This window comes from Bos grunniens, chromosome 12 (assembly GCF_055505025.1).
Source record: "Bos grunniens cultivar Pamir isolate PY7600 chromosome 12, Bosgru_T2T1.0, whole genome shotgun sequence".
Lineage (NCBI taxonomy): Eukaryota > Metazoa > Chordata > Mammalia > Artiodactyla > Bovidae > Bos > Bos grunniens.
This window is the reverse complement of record NC_141176.1, coordinates 32,241,858-32,263,484: the sequence shown is the minus strand read 5'-3', so window position 1 is coordinate 32,263,484 and position 21,627 is coordinate 32,241,858. Positions and strand designations below refer to the sequence as shown.

The window sequence follows — 21,627 nt, the reverse complement described above, 5'->3', positions numbered from 1 at the left end:
AAATGTGCAGCTACAGTGCAATGTGGCAAGTCGTGGGAGACAAGTAAAAGGTCAGACTTGAGAGCTCAGAGTGTGAAAAGAGGAGTGTTGTCGAAGGCAGGGAAAACGGGGAGGGAGCGGAAACAGCCAACCCAAGAGGCACCAGGACCACGAGGGGCAGCAGGTGCTGGACCAGATGTGAAGACGAAGGAGAGACCAGAATCCCAGCTGATTCCTGAGTCGAACCACCCGCCTAGCAACCGACAGAGCAGCTTCTGAGCACCAGTTTACCTGACGCCAACGTTCTGCAACCTTAACTTGGAAGCTCAAAGGTAATTCTGACTGTGGACAGTGATGGGAGATTCCATTTCCTACCAAGTGAGCATCTAACATGCTTTTTGTTTGCCTCGTTAAAAAGAAGGCTGAAGAGGCAGAAAGGGGACTTTCTTATCTTGACCTACTTCGGGACAACGAGAAGGAAATGGTTGCTGCAGTAGAAAATGACAGAAAGATGGGGGGAAAGCCAAATTATAACTTTAAGGGAGAAAAGTAAGCAACACTACATGCACTCCCAGACTTTAGGAAGGCAGGGTTTAAGAGAAAGATGTATGTCCACAAGGGAAAATGTAAGTCTCACTGGATAATAGCCAAAGACTCTGAAAAGGAACAAGAGATTTAAAAAGAAGCCAGACTGGCTGGCCAGGGACCATGCTAAAAGCATCATTCAATTTGATAAAGAAATGACCAGTACAACAATTGATAATTGCATAGACCAAAGCAATCTGGTTTGTCTTTTTTTTTTTTTAAGTGGAGACTGCATTGTTTTTATTTTTTCTTCGGCTGCACCACTTGGCATGTGGGATCCTAGTTCCCCGACCAGGGATCAAACATTGGAAGTGCAGAGTCTTAACCACTGGACTGCCAGGGAAGTCTCAGAAATCTTTTTTTTGAATGGTTTCCCTCCTAAGTCTCTTGTGCTGTCTGAATGGAGCCTGACTTGCCATGGACAGATGAGATAGTATCTGAAACGTTCTCGCTCTTCCAGGCAGGAAACTGGTCACAGAAACAGCCCGGACAAAAAATTGAATATTCAGGTCCTCCTCAACCGCTTGTCCACTTGTCCTATTTATGGCCGTTGACCCCTTTAAGGGCAACGACTGCAGTGCTGACCCTCCCCTGGAAACTCCAGGAGGACTAACCAGTTTGGACCAGGGAGTTTCAAAACTTCCTCTTTCCCTGGGACTTTTCTGAAAATGGCCAGCAGGCAGGAGATGGGAGATCAGGAAACGAGTTCATGGTGAAACACCTTTGGTGATTAAGATGTATTCTCAGTATAAATGAGAAGGGATTTCTCCTCTGTTATGAGCAAAATGCAGGTGATTTTCAGTTTTCATTTAGCAGCCAGAGGGGAGGAGTTGAGAAGTCACAAGTATTTCCAGCAGCGCAGGGAGTAATTTCACTAGAAAGAAGGCTTTGTTCAAAGAGCAAGGGATGATGAAAGACAAACTGGAGGACAAGGAATAATAAAGCGCAGGTTGGGGAAGCTGAGAGCTTCTGAAACCGGAGAGTCGGGGGCTGGCAAGACTGAGGGACTCCACGTGGCACTGAGGGAGGCCCCATCAGGAGACTCTGCCCACTCAGACAGCGGGGTGTGGAGTGGGCACAGTCTGGCTGAAATTGAACCTGGTCCACACATGTTTCTGTCCAGGGTCAGACACAGGGGTGGGAGAGATGCTGCTGATTTTATGTCACTCTACATAATACTAAGCTCGCTTTTATTTCAGGGCAGCCCAGAATCCTGGGGAAATATAATCATTAAAAACCCAATAGTGGGCACTTCCCTGGCAGTCCAGTGGTGAAAACTCCATGCTTCCAATGCAGGGGGCGTGGGTTCGATCCCTGGGTGGGGAACCTAAGATGACACATGCCTCATGGCCAAAATATAATAAAAGAAAAATTTCAAAACATTTTAAATCAAGAAAAATCCCCAATAGTGAAGCATGGCAAACTTCAAAAGGAGGCACACTTTTATTTCTAAATAAGCAAAGCACACACCTGTATGTTTGTTCTCTCACACACTGGGTGTGAGAATCTTGAACATTTGAAATGAACTGGTGTCCAGAGGCAGTACCAGAGTGATGGTTACAAACACAGGCTTTGACTCTGCTATCACCCGGGCTTCCCTGGTGGCTCCGCCAGTAAAGGATCTGCCTGAAATGCAGGAGACCCAGGTTCCATCCCTGGGTCGGGAAGATTCTCTGGAGAAGGGAATGGCAACCCCACTCCAGTATTCCTGCCTGGAAAATCCCATGGACAGAGGAGCCTGGTGGGCTCTAATCCATGGGGTCACAAAGGGTCGAGTGTGACTGAGTGACTAATGCACACCGCTATTATCCAGTGGTGTGACTTTGGACAAGTCACTGAAACTCTCTGTTCTGATTTCCTTATCTGCAAAATGAAGGTAGTATCTACCTTATATGGTTGTTAGAGTAGTTTTTGTTAAATTTTTATTAAAGCAGTTTTGCATAAACTGCTTATAATAGTGCCTAGTTGTTGTTCAGTCGCTAAGTTGTGTCTGCCTCTTTGCAACCTCATGGACTGTAGTCCACCAGGCTCCTCTGTCCGTGGGATTTTCCAGGCAAGAATACTGGAATGGGTTACCATTTCTTTCTCCAATGATTATGCTTGCTGCTGCTGCTGCTGCTGTGTCGCTTCAGTTGTGTCCGACTCTGTGCAACCCCACAGACAGCAGCCCACCAGGCTCCACCGTCCCTGGGATTCTCCAGGCAAGAACACTGGAGTGGGTTGCCATTTCCCTCTCCAATGCATGAAAGTGAAAAGTGAAAGTGAAGTTGCTAGTCATGTCCAACTGTTCTCGACCCCATGGACTGCAGCCTACCAGGCTCCTCCGTCCATGGGATTTTCCAGGCAAGAGTACAGGAGTGGGGTGCCATCACTTTCTCCGATTATTATGCCTAGCACATAGTAAACATGATAAATGCGTTAGATCATCATTACTATGAGGCTTATTAAGTCTGGAAATCATTTTGAATAAAAAAGATATTTAGAAGCTTTATTCTAGGGTATACCTTGTCAGAAAGTCACATTAAAACAAAGACGCAAAGAAAAAAAAAACTTAAGTAAATGCCCATCAAGGAGTTAGTCAAAATAAAGTCTTCTGAAAAGTGGAATGCCATGTAGCCATAAAAGTGATCACGTAAATAATAGTACACTTATTAACAAAGCAAAAGATGATATTTTAAAGGGAAAAATTGGGTGACAAATGGCACAATTAAAAAAAATGACACAATTAATTTCATGTTTATACAAAAACCTATACTTCTGTTTCTATCATGGCAGTTACATAGAAAAAGTCTGAAATATAAACTCTGGTGGTGGAATTGTGGGTGTTATATCCTTTCTCTTTTTAAGACAATTTCAGAAAATAAGAGTGAATGAAAGGGACTGACTTTGCCCTAGGTCTGGGGTAAGTAACATAACCTGTTTCCATATTTCATAAAATGGAATAATGATCAAATGAGATGATCTGTATAAAGGACTTTGCACACTGGCACATCGCAAGGGCTCAAAGACGTTTCTTTTGTTCTCAGTGAGGCTTCATGACCTGGTCAATACCTTACAACTGAGTGGGCAGGATTTGGAAATTCCCACTGTTCACTACAAGCAAACATCTCCTCGTGTTTGTTACACTCAGGGCTCATCTCCTTCAGGGAACCAAAACAGTCCTTCCAAAAAAGCTCAATGCAGTCCTGCAATCACATATCATTTATTGACTTGAGAGCTGGCTTTTCTGTTTGTCCCGAGAAGGACTGTGGCTCATCACCCAGAACCCACACTCTACCATACCGCTGATACCAGGAAGCTCTCAGTTAATGCCTGTTGTGGGCAGAACTCAGACTGGTAGAATTGGAAAATTATATATTTCAGGAAAAAAGAAAATACAGGAATCTGTCATGCCTAAGGAGAGTCTCTTAGAAGAGACTATTTAAATAATTATAACATCCTAATAAGTTGTTTTGGGGGGTGTGTGTGTGTGTGTGTGTTTAACCATAAAATTAGGAAAAGCTAAGGCAGATTTGTTTATAAGTCTACAGAGATAGGAAATTAAGCAAACGAACAGACGAAATATCCTAGAACTTTTTCCCAGGACCTGGTTATCAGGGCTGCTGGAAAGTTACAATTTCATAAAACGTAAACATAAAGGCAAACCCTAATAAACTCTGTGCAATATTTGAGGAAGTAAATTGGAGAAACGAAGCTGTGAAGGTGGGGGAAGCTGCTAGATTTCTGGCACACACACGACCACACCAAAGCTTTTTCAGGAGTACTGTTATTACGAGACCTTTCGGTTACACAGAAAAACTGGTGGCACTTTGCTTCTAAAGTCCTCTCCTGCCACATGATGAAAATTCTGTACTTCACCAGCAAAATTCAGTTTGACTAAATAGTTGAAACTGAGTGGTGGGTAAAGGACGCTTACTGTATTATCCTCTGAGTTCACTAGTAAATTGGGAACTTTTTATAATAAAAAATGGAAAAGAACTCAGAATTTAGTCTGCACCCCCAATTACAACACAGAGCCTCATGCAGAGAGCAGAAGACGTTGAGAGCACTTGTGCTCAGTTTTTTTGGTCGTTCATCTTTTATTCAATATTTTGAGTGTCTTTTTCATGATGAAGGAGGCTCTGTCTCACCTGGCATTGTGAATCAAGTGGGCCATCACACTCACTGCATCATTTTCATCAATTAATATTGTAGCTCTTCAAGAACTTTTTAAGTAAAATAAATACTGAGTTAAGTGTAGTGGTGTGGAGAAGGCAATGGCACCCCACTCCAGTACTCTTGCCTGGAAAATCCCATGGACGGAGGAGCCTGGTAGGTTGCAGTCCATGGGGTCGCTAAGAGTTGGACACGACTGAGCGACTTCACTTTCACTTTTCACTTTCATGCATTGGAGAAGGAAATGGCTAACCCACTCCAGTGTTCTTGCCTGGAGAATCCCAGGGACGGGGGAGCCTGGTGGGCTGCCGTCTATGGGGTTGCACAGAGTCAGACACGACTGAAGCGACTTAGCAGCAGCAGCAAGTATAGTGGTGAGTGTGCATTTTGAGTTGATTTCTGGGAGGTGATGATGAATTCATTCATTTACTAAATAGCTGCTGACTATTTACTAAGTAGCTGTTGCCTTGTACAATAGCACAAGGCATTGTACAACGCCTTTCTAAAAAGACAGGAAAATGCCAGGGCCCATCCCCACAGTGGGGTTCAGCACACAAGAGGCTCACTGTATCACCCGGGAACTAGGGGTGAAAGGCACAAGCACTATAGGTGTCAGGATCTTCCCTCATTTATCCATTTAGCTGCCTCTTGAAGATAACTACTTGGGGTCAGGGATGCAGGTTGTAATCATGGAATGAAACCAGATTAACTAGATTGGCCCGAGATCCATATATATCAGAGACACGGTCCTCTAATCAGTGAGTCTGTCAGATCTTAAGAATGGTGCCAGGTGTCACCAGCACAAATAGCAGCGACCTCCCAGGTGGCCCCTGGCCCTTAAATGTGCCTGCATAACTTGAGGGAGTTGAGGGGGAGACATCACCTTGTTCACGCTTGTAGCCCCTGAAGGCACTGAGCCCATTGAGAAGGTATTAAAGGAATATTTGTTGAACTAAATTGCACTGATCATCTATCTCTTTGAATCAATGTTGCAAGAGAATCCTGTAGGACTAAGAGCTTCTCTGACACTGGGTGACAACACAAAGAACAGGGAAAGGGACAGCACGGACATCCTAAACGCAAGTAGTCAACTCAGCTAGCAGGGGAAGGACTGGCCCTCTGCCTTCTACTTTCAAAAGTTTGATGGTTGAGAATACGGACGTATGACAATGGGGTGACGCCCCCCTCCAAGGCAGTGGTTCTCAACCACAGGAACTTTTTCTCACCAGGGGACATCCAGCAATGTCCACAGATATTTTAGGTTGTCACAAGTGGGGTTAGTGGTGCTACTGACATCCATGGGGTGGAGACCTGGGACTCGGCAGAATATCCTACCACACAGAAGAAAGACTCCACCGCCACCACCCCCAGCACCCTGAGTGGAGAATTACCCAGCCCAAGATGTCAACAGTCTGTTGTTGAGAAGCCCTGAGTTAGGGGACTGTGAGTCCATCCAAAGGCTGCCTTCTTAATTACTTTAAAAATGAATGCTTTGAACGTTAGGAGGTTTGGGCAAGAGAGGATAGACAGTTCCATGCAAACTCTGCATTATAGAGTGCTTTTTAAAACACACACAAGGGAATTTCCTGGTGGCCCAGTGGCTGACTCCACACTCCCAATGCAGGGGGCCTGGGTTCAATCCCTGGTCATGGAACTGGATCCCACATGCCTCAACTAACACCTGGCACAGGTGAATAAAGAAATAAGTAAAATATTTTAAAAATTAACTGACTTCTAAACCAAAAGTTCTTTTTAAAAAATAAAAAAGCAAACAAGGATCAGCTACAAATCACTTTGGGGTATAGAATAGCATGGTTATCAGGAAACAGAGAAGAATCAAGATGAAAAGAGCTTGAATTTCCCTGGTGATCTAGTGGTTAAGAATCCTCCTGCCAATGAAGGGGACATGGGTTCAATCCCTGATCTGGGAAAGACTCCACATGCGTGGGGCAACTGATTCGGCATGCCCTAGAGCCCACGGCTCTTCAACGAGAGACGCCACCTCAATAGGAAGCCTGAGCACCTCAACCAAGAGTAGCCACCACTCTCTGCAACTGGAGAAAGCCGGTGAACAGCAACAAAGACCCAGCACAGCCAAAATTAAATAAATAAAACACTTTTTAAAAAGATGAAAAGAGCTCAGCTCTGACTCGTCTCCTAGACCTGTGCCATCCAACAGGAATATAATGCAAGCCACATGCATAATATTAAAGTTTCCAGTTAGCTACCTAAAAAAGTGAAAAGGAGTACACAGTAATGATAGATTTATTGAACTTAATATATCTAAAATACTAGCATCTTAACATATAATCAAGATAAAATTATTGAGATATTTTACCGCCTATTTCTCACACTAAGTCCTAAAAACCTGCTGTGCATGTTACCGTCACAGTGCATCTCCACTGGCACCAAATGTCAAGCTCTCAACAGCCACGTGTGGCTGATAGACCCGTACTGTACAGTCCAGGACCAGACCTGTGACAGGAGTCACCAGAGGTTCTCATTAAACACATAGACTCTGGATGCAATATGCCTCTGAGATTACTCAAGTGTAGTTATTAAGGAGCAAAGGTAACAGGTGCACCCCAGAGAACCAACTTCTGACTGTAGTTTCTTTGGTGACTGAACTTTCAGCATCTAAAGTCAACAGCTAGCAACTAGCAAAGGAGATTAATCCAAGCCCTGACACGGCACCTTGAAAAAACGTTCAGCTGTGCTCCAAGTGTCCTGCAAGTCAGCTGTAATGTCAAGAAAAATATATTTTGATGGGGAAAACCACTGCAGAATCAGTATATTGTGATAAAAATTGGACCAAGAATCAACCGTGCAGTATTCTTTTAAAAAATGTAGCCTTGGGGCATTGTGCCCCAATTTTGGTTCATCGTGTCTGAAATGGGAGCAAGGAATCCACATTTTTTAATATCCACCCAGATGATTACTATACAGTTGGTATAAGGACTCACGTTGAGAATCAGTGGTTTACCATAAACCCATTGACTCGCTTAAGACATGACAGATGCCTCTCAGCTCATAGTCTATCCTGAAACCATTGTTACCAGGGATTAGTTTTAAGAGATAAGAAGCATCAGAGCCTTAGGATATACAAGGAAGAGCTGTTTTTTGGAAGGAGAAAGAGAGATAAATTCGGAGTTTGGGATTAACATATACCCACTACTATACGTAAAATAGGTTAACAACAGGACCTACTGTATAGCACAGGGAACCGCACTCAATATCTTGTAATAATCTATAAAGGGAAAAAGGCTGAAAGAGAATATATATGCATGTATCAGAGGCTTCCCTGGTGGCTTCCCAGTGGTAAAGAATCCGCCTGCTAATGAAGGAGACTCAGGTTCAGTCCCTGGGTCGGGAAGATCCCCTGGAGAAGGAAATGGCAACCCACTCCAGTATTCTTGCCTGGAGAATCCCATGGGCAGAGGAGCCTGGCGGGCTACAGTCTATGGGTTGCCATAGACTATATAGGTCTATAGACATAGTCTCTTTTGGCAACTATGGGTTGCCAAAGAGTCAGACATGACTTAGTGACTACGCAACAACAAAAAATATGTGTATAAATGAATCACTGTGCTATACACCTGAAACTAACATAATATTGCAAATTAACTATCCTTCAACTTTAAAAACATGTTGATTTTTATTTTCCAAAGAGGGGCTGAAGAATTTCTCCCCTAAGAGAAACCTGAGTGCTGTTGGACAAACCCTCAGGAAAATGAGATTTTCCTTCAGCATTTATCCTTGGGCTATGTCTGTGTTTGTTTTTTGAAAACTCAAATCAATATACCTATAGGTAGCGTTTTCTGTTTTTCAGGGGTTTTACTTCCTCAGTCATCTGCCAAGGGGCTGAGAGAGACTTCGTGTGCCAGGAGCACATAGCCTCAAATAGGAAGTAACTATCGGGTGACTCAGAAAATGCCGGACTCAAACTGATAATGGTTCTTTCTGTTTTTCGTGAGTAGGTTACACTCTTTGAACTGATTAAAGAGTTGTCATTGTGCCCTCAAGTCTGCTGCTTGCTTCCTCGTCCTCCATATCAGCATGATAGCACATTCACTCAAGGGTAACCAGAAGGGTCTGGCCAAGAATGACGATGCCTCCTGGACTCACCTGTACCCATCATCCAGGCCACTTTGCTCACAAGGAAATGATTTTCGAGAGAAGGTCCATGTACATCTGATTTGTGGGTATGCTTTAAACCTGACAGAAAAACAAAATTCTTCATACTGGTCAATTTCATAATCTTCATTTGATTTGGAAACGTTTATAAATCCCTTTTCTGTAAAAAAAAAAAAAAAAGAATGCATTTCTAAATTAGATAATGAGATTCATATGGAAATATATTGAGAAGATAAATTTTTATTCATCAGTTTTAAGCAAGAAAACTGAGATTTGATAGCCCAACAAGAAACACATGAGTCCTGTCCCCAGTTAGAAGCCTGAGCATATCACCTTCTGATTTCGCTCAGAATTAGATGTGAATAATTGATGCTCTTCCCAGAGAAATGTATAAAGACATCTATTGATTTTGCATACAACTTCAAGGGGTTGGAGGATTCCTCCAGCCTGGTGAACCATGGACACAGAGGGACCCACCGACAATCCCTCAGTCAGAACGGCCTCCTCGTGACTTATGCCACATAAAATAATCTCAGGGCACAAATAAAAGAACAGTCTAGCCAGTGATATGCACAAGGTTTCCCTGGGGAATACTTCCTTGTTAGTTTGATAAGAGAATCTTTTTATTTCTCAGCATTTTCAATGTAGGTGGCTAAAGGCTGCCACCTACTCTGAGATCACTTTTTTTTTTTGAGATCACTTAAAAAAAAATTTATTGCTGTCTCTGAGATTACTTAAAGCAGGGTTATTGTCAGATCCTACACAGCCCACCCAAATTTCCATTTCCTCAAGGTTCAGTGGTAAAGAATCCACCTGCCAATGCAGGAGACACGGGTTCAATCCCTGGGTCAGGAATATCCCGTGGAAAAGGAAGTGGCTGCCCACTCCAGTATTCTTGCCTGGAGAATCCCATGGACAGAAGAGCCTGGCAGACTACAATCCATGGGGTCCCAAAAGAGTTGGACACAACCAAGTGACTAAACAACAAGTATTTGTTGGGTTTTCTCAACCACTGCTCTCTGCCCTTGAGGGGCAGTGCTCAGGTAGTTCTTAGAACAAGTGCTTATTAATGGTGCATTCTGCGTCTGGCTCTCAGCCACGTCTGGGACTACAAGGATAGAAGGGATTATTCCTGTCTTTAGGAACCTTCCAGCCTATTGGAAGACAAAAATCCACAAATAGAGGGTCACATTACAATGTGATGAGAGCAAAAACAGTGGCATTCAGGCTCGGTTTAACCGGAAAAGGAAGGGAGGGGCAGCTTGTATTGATTTCACAAAGCTATCCTAATTCAATTTCTCTCTCAGCTTTTTGATACTAACCTTATACTGAAAGCAGAATTTGCAGCACCTGCCTTACACTCCACACTAAAACAACTAAAAACACGAGTACAGATTATGTGCGCAGCTGCATTACCTAGGATGGTGACCAAAGCTGATTTACTGGGATGCTCTGAAGAGGAACAAGTGTAATAGCCAGTGTCGTTTCTTCCCACTGATGATACAAAAGCAAACAGAATCCGTATCATAGTTCTGTTTGTGGAATAGGTACTCATCTCAAAGTAGCTGCCCTAGATTTTAATATAAAACAGAGTTTGAATGGAGTGATTTCCACCTGGATTCTTGGTTCATTTTTCTGCATTTCAGAACACCAGCTCATCCTCTCACCTCTTCCAGTGCTTTATTCTCTAATTCCCAGCTGAGCCCGAATCCGTGGTTTACGTGAATGGCTTTGCACCTTATCCACAAGGGTTCCCCTACTTTAAGAAATAATTGTGGCGGTGTGGTCTGAGGAGTCTGGTTTAGATCTAGAAGATGAAAAAATCCCGGGTAAGAAGAAAAGTGATTCCCCCCTGCACCATACAATATATCCTGAACATTCTGCAGAATAAAGGTTTTAATGGTATCTCAGGGCTTCCCTGGGGGCTCAGTGGTAAAGAATCCGCCTGAGACACAGGTTCCATCCCTGGTCCAGGAAGATCCCACACGCTGTGGAGCAACTAAGTCCATGGGTCACAACTACTGAGCTTCTGCTCTAGAGCCTGGGAGCCGCAACTACTGAGCCCACGTGCAGCAACTACTGAAGCCCACAGGCCCTAGAGCCTGTGCTACATAACAAGAGAAGCTACCACAATGAGAGGTCCTTGCACCCCAACTAGAGAGTAGCCCCCCATTTGCCACAACTAGAGAAAAGCCCGTGCACCAACAAAGACCCAGCACAGCCAAAAATAAAATAAATAAATTAAAAAAAAAGATTTTAGTGGCATCTTAAATGTTACAAACTATCCCAAAATAAAAGGATATTTTAGAGATTAAGTAGTCTCTTATGAAGAAATAAGCACAGAAAGAATCCATAATATTACACTGAAAATGGCCTGAAGGAACTATAGCATTTTTGAAATTGAGTGAGGACCTAAGGGGTGATGATTAGTCCCAGACTGTCTCCAAGAAACAGTCACAGAAAACAGAAGGACAGGATATGACGGTCTTACCTATAGTGAAGAGCTTGGTACATTCCCTGCCCAGCTCGTTTCTTGCACAGCACCTGATATCTGTTCCAAATAACTCATGGAGGACGCTCTCCTCCTTCGTGACAACAGCTGGACTCTCTCCTTTACAGCTGCAATTAAAAAAGAAATGTCAGTTGACTAAACACCTTTTAAAATGACAAGCGAGTATTCAGGAGAAGAGCCAGATAAAAGGTTGTAGAGTTTAAGAGCCTGATAAGAAAATAAAGATAGGAGCAGGTCACAAGGCAAACCAATTCATACTGAGGGTGTGCGCACCACCCACGGAATTCTTAAGGGAACTAGTTAGTTATTCATTACCTCACCTAATTAGAATAATGCTGGAGAGAATCATAATAAAAGAGTGCCAAAGGTTTTGAGAAAAGTACGGATACTAAAGGGGAAAGGGGGGTGGGAGGAACTGGAAGATTGGGATTGACATACACACACTATTGATAGTATGTATAAAATAGAAAACAGCATGTATAAAATAGGTAACAGCATGTATAAAACAGATAACTAATGAGAACATGGGCTTCCCTGGTGGCTCAGAGGTAAAGAATCTGCCCGAAAGTGCAGGAGACAAGGGTTCAGTCTCTGGCTCGGGAAGATCCCCTGGAGAAGGGAATGGCGACCCACTCCAGTATTCTCGCCCGGAAATCCCACAGACAGAGGACTGTAGCCGGGCGGGCTACAGTCCATGGGGGTCCCAAAAGAGTTGAACACAACTTAGCGACTGAACAACAACAAATGAGAACATATTGCATAGCTCAGGGAACTCTACTTAATGCTCAGAGGTGACCTGAAATCCATAAGTGAGGGGGTACTTGTACATGTATGTCAGATTCACTTTGCTGCACACTAGAAACTAGTACAACACAGTAAAGCAACTATACTCCAATAAAAATTTATTTAAAAAAAGATTTCGTGTCTGGTGGCCTCTTGGTTGTTGTTAAACAGAAAAAACGAATGGAGGAACCGAGAAAAGACAGAAAAGGGGTGGGGAAGAAAATGGAGAAAAGGAAAAGCACAATTAGGTTTTAATACAGCAACAAGGTGTAGGGTCTTTGAAGCTCTGAAGAGGACAAGCCGTGAGAGGGAGAGAGGCCAGGGCTGCAGAAGTGCCCAGGGTCCCCACAGCTCACAGAGGAAAGGGTGGTGTCACCTGAGACGAGCCAGCCCCACCTGGGGATCTGGGCTTCCCCAGTGGCTCAGTGCTAAAGAATCTGCCTGCAGTGCAGGTCACTCAGGTTTGATAAAATCCCCTGGAGGGCACGGGAACCCACTCCAGTATCCTTGCCTGGAGAATCCCCAAGGACAGAGGAGCCTGTCGGGCTGCAGTCCATGGGGTCGCAAAGAGTCACGACTGAAGCAACTTAGCACACACGCACAGGGACTGAAGGGACTTCTCCCTGCCCTCTCCCACCTCCCTAACTATCACCTTTCCCAAAGCAGGTACAGCTTTTGGAATAGTCACAGCTTTCTGTGACTATATACAGCTTCTGTGTACAATCACTTTTCTCCTCTTTATCACTTTAGTCAAATATATTCTTTGTTGTTTACGTATTATTCCTTGAGTTTTAAAAATGGCAACAATAATTCTTTTTAAATTACAATAATTTATTTTGTTTGGCCAAGTGGTAAGGGAAATCTTAGTCCCCTGACCAGGATGGAACCTGAGTCCCCTACATTGGAAGATCAGAGTCTAAACCACTGGACTGTCAGGGAAGTCCCAATAATAATTAATCTTTAAGACAACAATAATTGTTTATTGTAGAAATTTTGGAAAATCCAGAAAAACCCAAAGGAAAGAATTTTAATTTGCCCATATTCCTACCACCATGAGATGACCAACTGTTACTATTTTGCTGTGTGTAGCTTCCTAATCTTTTTCTTCTCTGTTCACACATTACATTTATATCTATAGGTAATCTCTTTTTCCTTCAAAATGTGGAATCCCAGTTTTATCATTTGGCAACCTGATTTTTTTTTTCGCCTTCTCTTTAGTCCCATTTTTCAATTAAAGTTGTTTAGTACATTTTAATTAGTTCAAACAGCATGAATCCTTACTTTGTGAACACTTAGGTATAACACATTTACAAGGTACTGACTATCTACCAGGAATTGTTCTGTGCGTTTCACGTGTACCGATTCATTTCCTCACAGACCGACCGATTCATTTCCTCACAGACCGCTACCAGCCCCACGCTTCTAATGAGCTGGCAAGGGGTTAAGTAACTCAAGGCCACACAGGTATAAGCACAGAAGGGTTCAGACCCAGGTAGATTCTACATCTTCAAACAATCATATCTGCTCTTCCAGAATACATGGAATAAGTACAAATTAAACATTCATTCACAGGGGATTTTTTTTATCTAGAGGGGATTATACACTAAAACCTGGACCTGGGACTTCCCTGGGGGCCCAGTGACTAAGACTCCATGCATCCAACTCAGGGGGCCAGGGATCCATCCCTGGTCAGGGAAGTAGATCCCAAATGCCCCAACTAAGACCCAGTGCAGCCAAATAAGATAAAAGTAAAAAGTAAAAAACTTTAAAGTCTGGACCTTTTTTTTAAAAAAACACAACAGTTATAACTTTATTTATTAATTTGACTGTGCTGGATCTGTGCTGCTGTGTGGGCGTTCTCTGTAGTTGTGGTGAGTGGGGGCTACTCTCTAATTGGGGTACGCCAGCTTCTCATTGCGGTGGTTCTCGTGTTGCGGAGCATGGGCTCTAGGGCATGCGGGCTTCTGCCAGTTGCTGCATGTGGGCTCAGTAGTTGTGGTGCCCAAGCCCTAGAGCACAGGTCAATATTGTGGTGCCTGAGCCACCTTACTTGATTAGGGATCGAACCCATTTCTTCCACATTGGCAGATGGTTCTTTACTACTGGGCCACCAGGGAAGCCCTGGACCTTTCTTTCACCCCCGACAGAGTCAACAACCCTGTAACTTTAAGTTAGAGAGTCAACAACCCTGAACTTAAAGGGTGCTAATTCATGTCCTGTGATATGCAGGGAGGGTCCTACAGGTCAGTGACATGACCAATGGGAGCTCCAAAGGCCCCCTCACTAAGACACGCCCCCCACTTCCCCCCTGGGAAGTCCACACCAATCATGCTTTAAAAGGGCATGTTTCTTGTTAACATGGTGATAACTTGTACATACAGTATGATGTCAACTATATTAGAGAAAGTCACAAGAGCCGTTCTCACGTCATACCTGTCACTCTGTGAATCGCAGAACACCCATTCCACCGTCGGTTCTGGAACACTCTCTGAGATGCAGACCAAGGCGTCCTGATTTTCCATTTTTCTAAAGTAAGGTTTTCTTAATGTGTAAAGCAGTGTATCTAAAGCATTATAAATTATTCATGTTTTAATATTAAAAATGTTTCATATGAAAAACATTAAAAAAAACAATAACTTAGTCTCCTCAAAAGAAGAATTCTACATCAAGAAAAGTTAATCTCTTATACTCTAGCAGTATCTTCCACTCCATTCCAAATATATATAATAACATAGCCCCTCCTCACTAATATATTAAACTCAACTCAGGCTGAAATGCTGACTGGCATTTATTCTCTTAGCTAATGTCTTTGGCTATTTCATGAATCCAAAGACAACTAAAGTTTAGCAGAGGGAAGCCAGGTAAAAAAACAAATATCAATATGCATGGGAAAAAGAAGAGCAGAAATAACATAAAGTTTATAACACATACTTATCTAGTTTTGAGGCTCAGCTTTCTGCCCACATGGAGAAGGGCATGGCAACCCACTCCAGTATTCTTGCCTGGAGAATCCCCATAGACAGAGGAACCTGGCGGGCTACAGTCCATGGGGTCACAAAGAGTCGGACACGACTGAGCAAGTAACACTTTCTGCCCACAATTTTATCTAGAACTAGGCAGAAATATAGTCGAACAGAGATAGAATTGAAACAGAATTAAGAGGTTTATTTTAGCCTCTTATTCACATTGAACCTCCCCCCTCCTCCTTCCTCCTATTTTCCCCTCCGTCTCCCCACGGTGCTTATCATATCATCTCTACTTCTGCTTGGAACCCTTAGCGACAGGAGTTCATGACCTCCCAGAGTAGATCCTTCCAGTTTGGAACCATTTTTTTTTTTTTAAAGAACGCTAAATTTCAATCTTCTTCCTTATAATCAATTCTTTTAAAATACTATAATACTTTATATATGTATATATATGCATATCAAAGATATACAAAGAGTAAATTTTGAAGCATAATAAATAAAAATGAAGATCTATGGATCCATGCTCTACTTAATAATTGCAATAATCATAAATACCTTTGAATCTACTTTTGTGTTTCTCTCCCTGTCTCAACCCTAGGTTAATTTTATCCTGAATTTTGTGTTTGTCATTTTCAAACTTTAAAAAATGTCTGTATCACATAGATGGGTGGCCCCAGACAGTATATTGGTTTGTTTGCTTGTTTCTGGGCTTCAACATGTGCAATCACTCAATATGCAGTCCTTCACAATTTCAGTTGTTTATCCAAACTTATTTTTAAGACTCATCCATGGTTATGCATGCATGTAGCTATGCTTAATTCAAAACTCTTGATGAAAGGGAAAGAGGAGAGTGAAAAAATTGGCTTAAAACTCAACATTCAGAAAACTAAGATCATGGAATCTGGTCCCATCACTTCATGGCAAATGGATGGGGAAACCGTGACAAATAAACAAAATAAAGTGACAGACTTTATTTTGGGGGCTCCAAAATCACTGCAGATGGTGACTGCAACCATGAAATTCAAAGATGCTTGCTCCTTGGAAGAAAAGCTATGACCAACCTAGACAGCATATTAAAAAGCAGAGACATTTCCTTTGCCAACAAAGGTCCATCTAGTCAAAGCTTTGGCTTTTCCAGTAGTCATGTATGGATGTGAGAGCTGGACTATAAAGAAAGCTGAGCGCCAAAGAATTGATGCTTTTGAACTGTGGTGTTGGAGAAGACTCTTGAGAGTCCCTTGGACTGCAGGAGATCCAACCAGTCCATCCTAAAGGAAATCAGTCTTAAATATTCATTGGAAGGACTGATGCTGAAGCTGAAATTCCAAAACTTTGGCCACCTGATGCGAAGAACTGACTCATTTGAAAAGACCCTGATGCTGGGAAAGACTGAAAGCGGGAGGAGAAGGGGACGACAGAGGATGAGATGGTTGGATGGCATCACCGACTCAATGGACACGAGTTTGAGTAAGCTCCGGGAGCTGGTGATGGGCCGGGAAGCCTGGTGTGCTGCAGTCCATGGAGTCACAGAATCAGACATGCCTGAGTGACTGAACTGAACTGAACTGCTGCTTAATTCATTTTGCTACCACTACCTTGTGGTCCACTGGTGGATATATCACAGTCTACTGTTCCATTTTCTTGTAGGGGACATTTGGGTGTTTCTTGTAGTTTGAATCACCAACAGTGGTCCTATGAACATCCTGTGCATTTCTACCAAGGCAGGTGTGTACATTCCTTTAACAATAGACCTCGGAGTGCAACTTCTGATCCCTACGGTGTGGATCCACGCATAATGACGATTTGTTTCCAACCATCCGGTGGGTATAAAATCATATCTCATTGTGGTCTTTTTTAAGATAATTTAAAATTTATTTATTTTATTATTTATTTTTGGCTGTGCTGGATCTTGGTTGCTGAGCAGGCTTTTCTCTAGTTTCAGCGAGTGGGGCCTTCTGTCCATTCCCGGTGCATGGGCTTCTCCTTGCGGTGGCTGTTCTTGTTGCAGAGCACAGGCTCTAGAACATACAGGCTTCAGCTGTTGTGGCTCCTCAGCTCTAGGGCATAGGCTCACTAGTTGCGGTGCACAGGCTTAGCTGCCCCAAGGCATGTGGCATCGTCTTGGATCAGGGACCGAACCTACGTCTCCTGCCTTGGCTAGTGGATTCTTATCCACTGAGCCACCAGGGAAGCCCTTCATTGTGGTCTTAATTTGCATGTCTCAGCTATTAATTTAATATGTTTACTATATAGTGAAATATCTACTCGTGTCTTTTACTTTTCTACTAGTTTTTTTTCTTATTGATTTATAGAAGTTCTTTACATATTATGACTATTCAATCTTTGTTGATTATGTAAATTACAAACATCTTTTCCTATTGTATCATAGTTTTTACTATCTCTTCCTGTAGCTTCTGACCAGTGGTCCCAAGTCTACCTTCTAGAGCAATTTTTTTTTTAAGTGAAGCTTTGCTTCCATGGGAAAATCTTTCCAATATTTAAAACCATCCTGAGGTTAAGGAAGACCACTGCCATTGAAGATGTTTTTAACTAGTTAGCCCAGGTTTCCTGATGCACATCAGAAGAATTTCCTTTACGTTACACTGCAATCAATCTTCTGCTTTCCTCAAAATATTTCCTTTTCTTTGCTAAACATTCTTAATTCCCTTAGCTTCTCCTAACGTAAGAAATTCCAAGATTTTCACTATCCTGGTGGCTCTGTTTTGTCACTGTTCATCTGCAAAAATGTAGAACTGTAAATAGTAATTTTCCATGAATTTTCTTAACCCAGACATTACATTTTTGTGAATGCTGCCAAGGTTCAGATTTCCTTTTTTAGCAACCATAACATACTGTTGGTTAATACTGAACTTGTGGTTCACTAAACCCTTTCCTCTTTTTCGTGTTGACTGCTGCCAAGTCTACTCCACCTGATTTTTTTGAATCCCACCACCCAGCAGCACCGTTAAAAACAGTTGCAACTTACTTGAATGATTGTTGTGCTATTTTTATATTGTAAATCTTTTTCTTTTCATTTGTACATTGTAAATCTTAAGTGAAAAAAAGTTGCCCTAAGTATAATAAAGACAGCAGACACACATTTACTTTATACAAATTCAACACTTGGCAAAAAACAGAGGGAAAGAAAGAGAGAGGAAAAAATCTCTCATTCTCTTCCAACCTGAGGGCTTCCTGTCTCACAGAGTGGGGTGCAGGACTAGGGAGGGGTCAGGAACAAGACTAAAATCAAAGAGCAATGAGAGGTACCTCTTGACTTTTGATCTTCTAGGGCTCTGGCTCTTTACATATCAGAGTAATTGCCGGGCTTTTCAAAACAAACGTTGACAGATTTTGACTTTGCCTGGCTTTTGCCTGACAGGCTGACTTTGGAGCCTAACACCGTGTCCCCAGCCCCGTTCAGATGAGCCTTGTGGGAATCTAAATGGCTCTGCTCTTTGCAGCTCTGACTGCAAGACGCAGGGCAGGGAGGCTGGGAGTGCAGACCTGGCCAGGCTCAGCCTCCGGTCGTTGAGCCCCGCACCGCTATGGGCCGGGACACACAGGCACTGCACCCTGCAAGTCACACCAAAGTGCAGCCAGGGAGCCTGATTTACAGTGGATGAACCAGAGCTTCTGGAGTGCTGCCCTGGCCCCTAAAGGCAGCGGGACCCATGTGAACGCACCACTTCTAGCCCCGTTTGTCATGTGGGGTAAACCATGGTGGGGGGGCGGTACAAGGCTGAGTCTGCACAACCTCCAGGCCTGGCAGAACTTGGTGGAGAGAAGGAGAAGCCAGAAGATATGCCAGAGGTGGTTTTGCCAACTGCACAGCTGTGTCCCCGTCCTCCCCTGGCCCCCCAACACCCCGGGTGAGAAACTCTGCCTTGCTCCTGATGGTCTGCATAGCAATGGGAGCATTGCAATGAACACAGCAGCTGCCAGCTCCGTATGGTTATTTAAATTCAACTTTCAATCAATTAAGATGAAATAAAGTGACAACTTTGGTGCCCAGTCACACTGGCTATATTTCAAATGTTCACCAGCCACCTGTGGCCAGTGGCTACCTTGCTGGACAGAGCAGACACAGACATTCTCATTGCCTAAGCTTGTGCAATCCTGTGAGATATGTCTGTGTAACCCCATTTTACAGATCAGAACACTGAGGCTCAGAGAAGATGCCGTGACCCGCCCAAAGCAGTCACATCAGATCCAAACTAAGGACTCAGGTCTTCTGACTCTAAGGTCAAAATGCTTTTCACTTCTTCCTTGTCATCTGTCCGTCAGTGAAAAAAAATGGGGAGCCCCAAAATAGAGGTTCTGAAGAGCGCTCACCCTCAGTCTGTGGGTCACAGCAGAGTCTCAATAGGCGATGGGGGAGGTTGAAGTGAGTTCAATTAATTCAGCCACATGTCGAGGGAAACCTGGTAAAACTGTCTGGGGCACCTGGTAAGAGCTCTTAGATTCCAACCACCCCTTTAGAATATTGAGAAAACCTAGGAGCAAATGGCACTTACTTCTTAGACTCACTGTAAACAATACTGTGTAATTGGTAGCTGCACTCTGAATCAAAAGTCGGTATTCTCCAGCTTGGGTTTCTGTCATTTTCAAAATGACCATGGAAAAAACTCCTCTGAAACACAAGAAAGAGAACTGGTTAATCTGGAAAACGTGTGAAACAAAAACCATCAAATTTCACACTGAGTCAGAAGGCAGTTGGGCAGCTCTGGTTCATCTCCGTGGAGAACAAAGCTCCTATCCTGCGCCCGACACTCAGCTTGGGCCTTGTTAGTTTGACCTTGACCTTGATCCGGTCCCTCCCTGGGGAGTGAGCGCCTTCACCTCATGCTACCCAAGCCCCTTGGAGGAAAAACTCCTGCCAAAACCATACAGACTTGGTGGGATGCCTTCCTTAGTAGCAGGGCAGCATTCCTGCCAACGACAAAGCATCCTCCATAGGCTTGTCTGCCAGTCACCTGGTCACATGCCTTGGTGCCCCGTTTGCAGAACCACATGATGGAACAAGCAAGATGTGCTGAGACTAAGAATAGTCCGTTTTGTGCCCTATCCGTCCAGAGGAAAGAATTCAAGTAAAATCAGACACAAAGCATTTTCCTATGAGATAATAATTACACTGATACATCACATGGATGTAAGGAGAGAGATGTCTCAATGTGAGTATTTCTAAGTTTTCAGATACTTGGTAAAGATCAATCTGCCTAGGGGCCTTCGTTTCCCAGGTGGCACTAGTGGTCAAGAACCTGCCTGCCAATGCAGAGGATGTAAGAGATGTGGGTTCAATCCCTGGGTCAGGAAGATCCCCTGGAGGAGGGCATGACAACCCACTCCAGTATTCTTGTCTGGAGAATCCCCATGGACAGAGGAGCCTGGCGGGCTACAGTCCATAGGGTCACAAAGAGTCAGACACAACTTAGCGACCAAACAACAACAAATATGTATTTTTTGCTCATGCAGGTGTTTTGACACGCTTGCTTTCTTTCTCTGAACTCTTCACATTCCTAGTACCATGTGTGAACTCTTGGGTATCTCATACAAAACTCTGAGATGGTTATCAGATCTGTCTGGTTATGAGTCTGAGAGCAGATTTAATTTCTGTGTGAGTGTGTGTGTGCACGCGCGTGTGTGCTCAGTTGTGTCTTGACTCTGTGACCCCCCGGACTGTAGCCACCAGGCTCCTTTGTTCATGAGATTCTCCAGGAAAGAATACTGGAGTGGGTTGCCATTGCCTTCTCCAGGGGATCTTCCCAACCCAGGGATCGAACCCGTGTCTCTTGTGTCTCCTGTATTGGCAGGCCGATTCTTTACCACTGTACCGCCTGGGAAGCCCTTAATTTCTGTAACTCTTTGCTATGGAGAAGTTGCTAAAAATGTCTTAGTACTAGGTTAACTAACCCACAAAAGACCTATGACTTTGGCTGCCTGACCTATAACAAAAAAAGGCACTCTTTCAGAAGAGTAAAAAGAACCCTAATTTTTTATTTTTCTTTTGGTCTCAAGCTAAGAGCTGTTGTGGCATTTCATATATGCATATCTATATATCTATATACCTATCTATCTATCTATAATATATATGTATATATATTAGTCTCTAAGAAGAGATTTCATTTTGTTTTACGGGAATTCTGTGGTGTGTGGGAAAAATGATCATTTACATGCTTTGTAGCACACACAGAGTGATAACATCATGTGGTATTAGATTTTAATAAAATTACTGGAACATTTCTTTAAGGCAAAATGCTTAATAACAGAGTGCTTTACTTTAACCCCAAGGTAAACGTAAGCAAAAAAAGAGAAGTGAGTAATATGGCCTCAAAAGAGGAAAGGAAAATGAATGTGCTCTAAGGTTTAGAACCAGACTTCAGAATTATAGCTACTGGCCTGAAAACTACTTCAATGTTGGTCTGACCTTATAGAAACAAATTAGAATCCTTGGTACAAGCCAATCATGGGTGTTCTCCCGTGTCCCAGGCAGGTGGCATGGAGCTCTCTTTGGGT

General features: G+C 43.2%; 1 protein-coding gene across 3 annotated transcripts in view; it reads right to left on the bottom strand.

Annotated features, from left to right (window-relative positions):
• The window catches only part of FLT3 (fms related receptor tyrosine kinase 3), a 69,679-nt gene that overhangs the window by 23,827 nt on the left and 24,225 nt on the right, over positions 1 to 21,627 (bottom strand). For all 3 annotated transcript variants that reach the window (XM_086328492.1, XM_086328491.1, XM_086328493.1), the window contains exons 4-9: positions 19,629 to 19,744; positions 14,582 to 14,711; positions 11,345 to 11,472; positions 10,521 to 10,660; positions 10,270 to 10,423; positions 8,845 to 9,013 (exon numbers count right to left, since the gene is read on the bottom strand). In XM_086328492.1, coding sequence (XP_086184618.1) covers positions 8,845 to 9,013; positions 10,270 to 10,423; positions 10,521 to 10,660; positions 11,345 to 11,472; positions 14,582 to 14,711; positions 19,629 to 19,744 — 837 coding nt within the window. The remainder of the gene's footprint in view (positions 1 to 8,844; positions 9,014 to 10,269; positions 10,424 to 10,520; positions 10,661 to 11,344; positions 11,473 to 14,581; positions 14,712 to 19,628; positions 19,745 to 21,627) is intronic.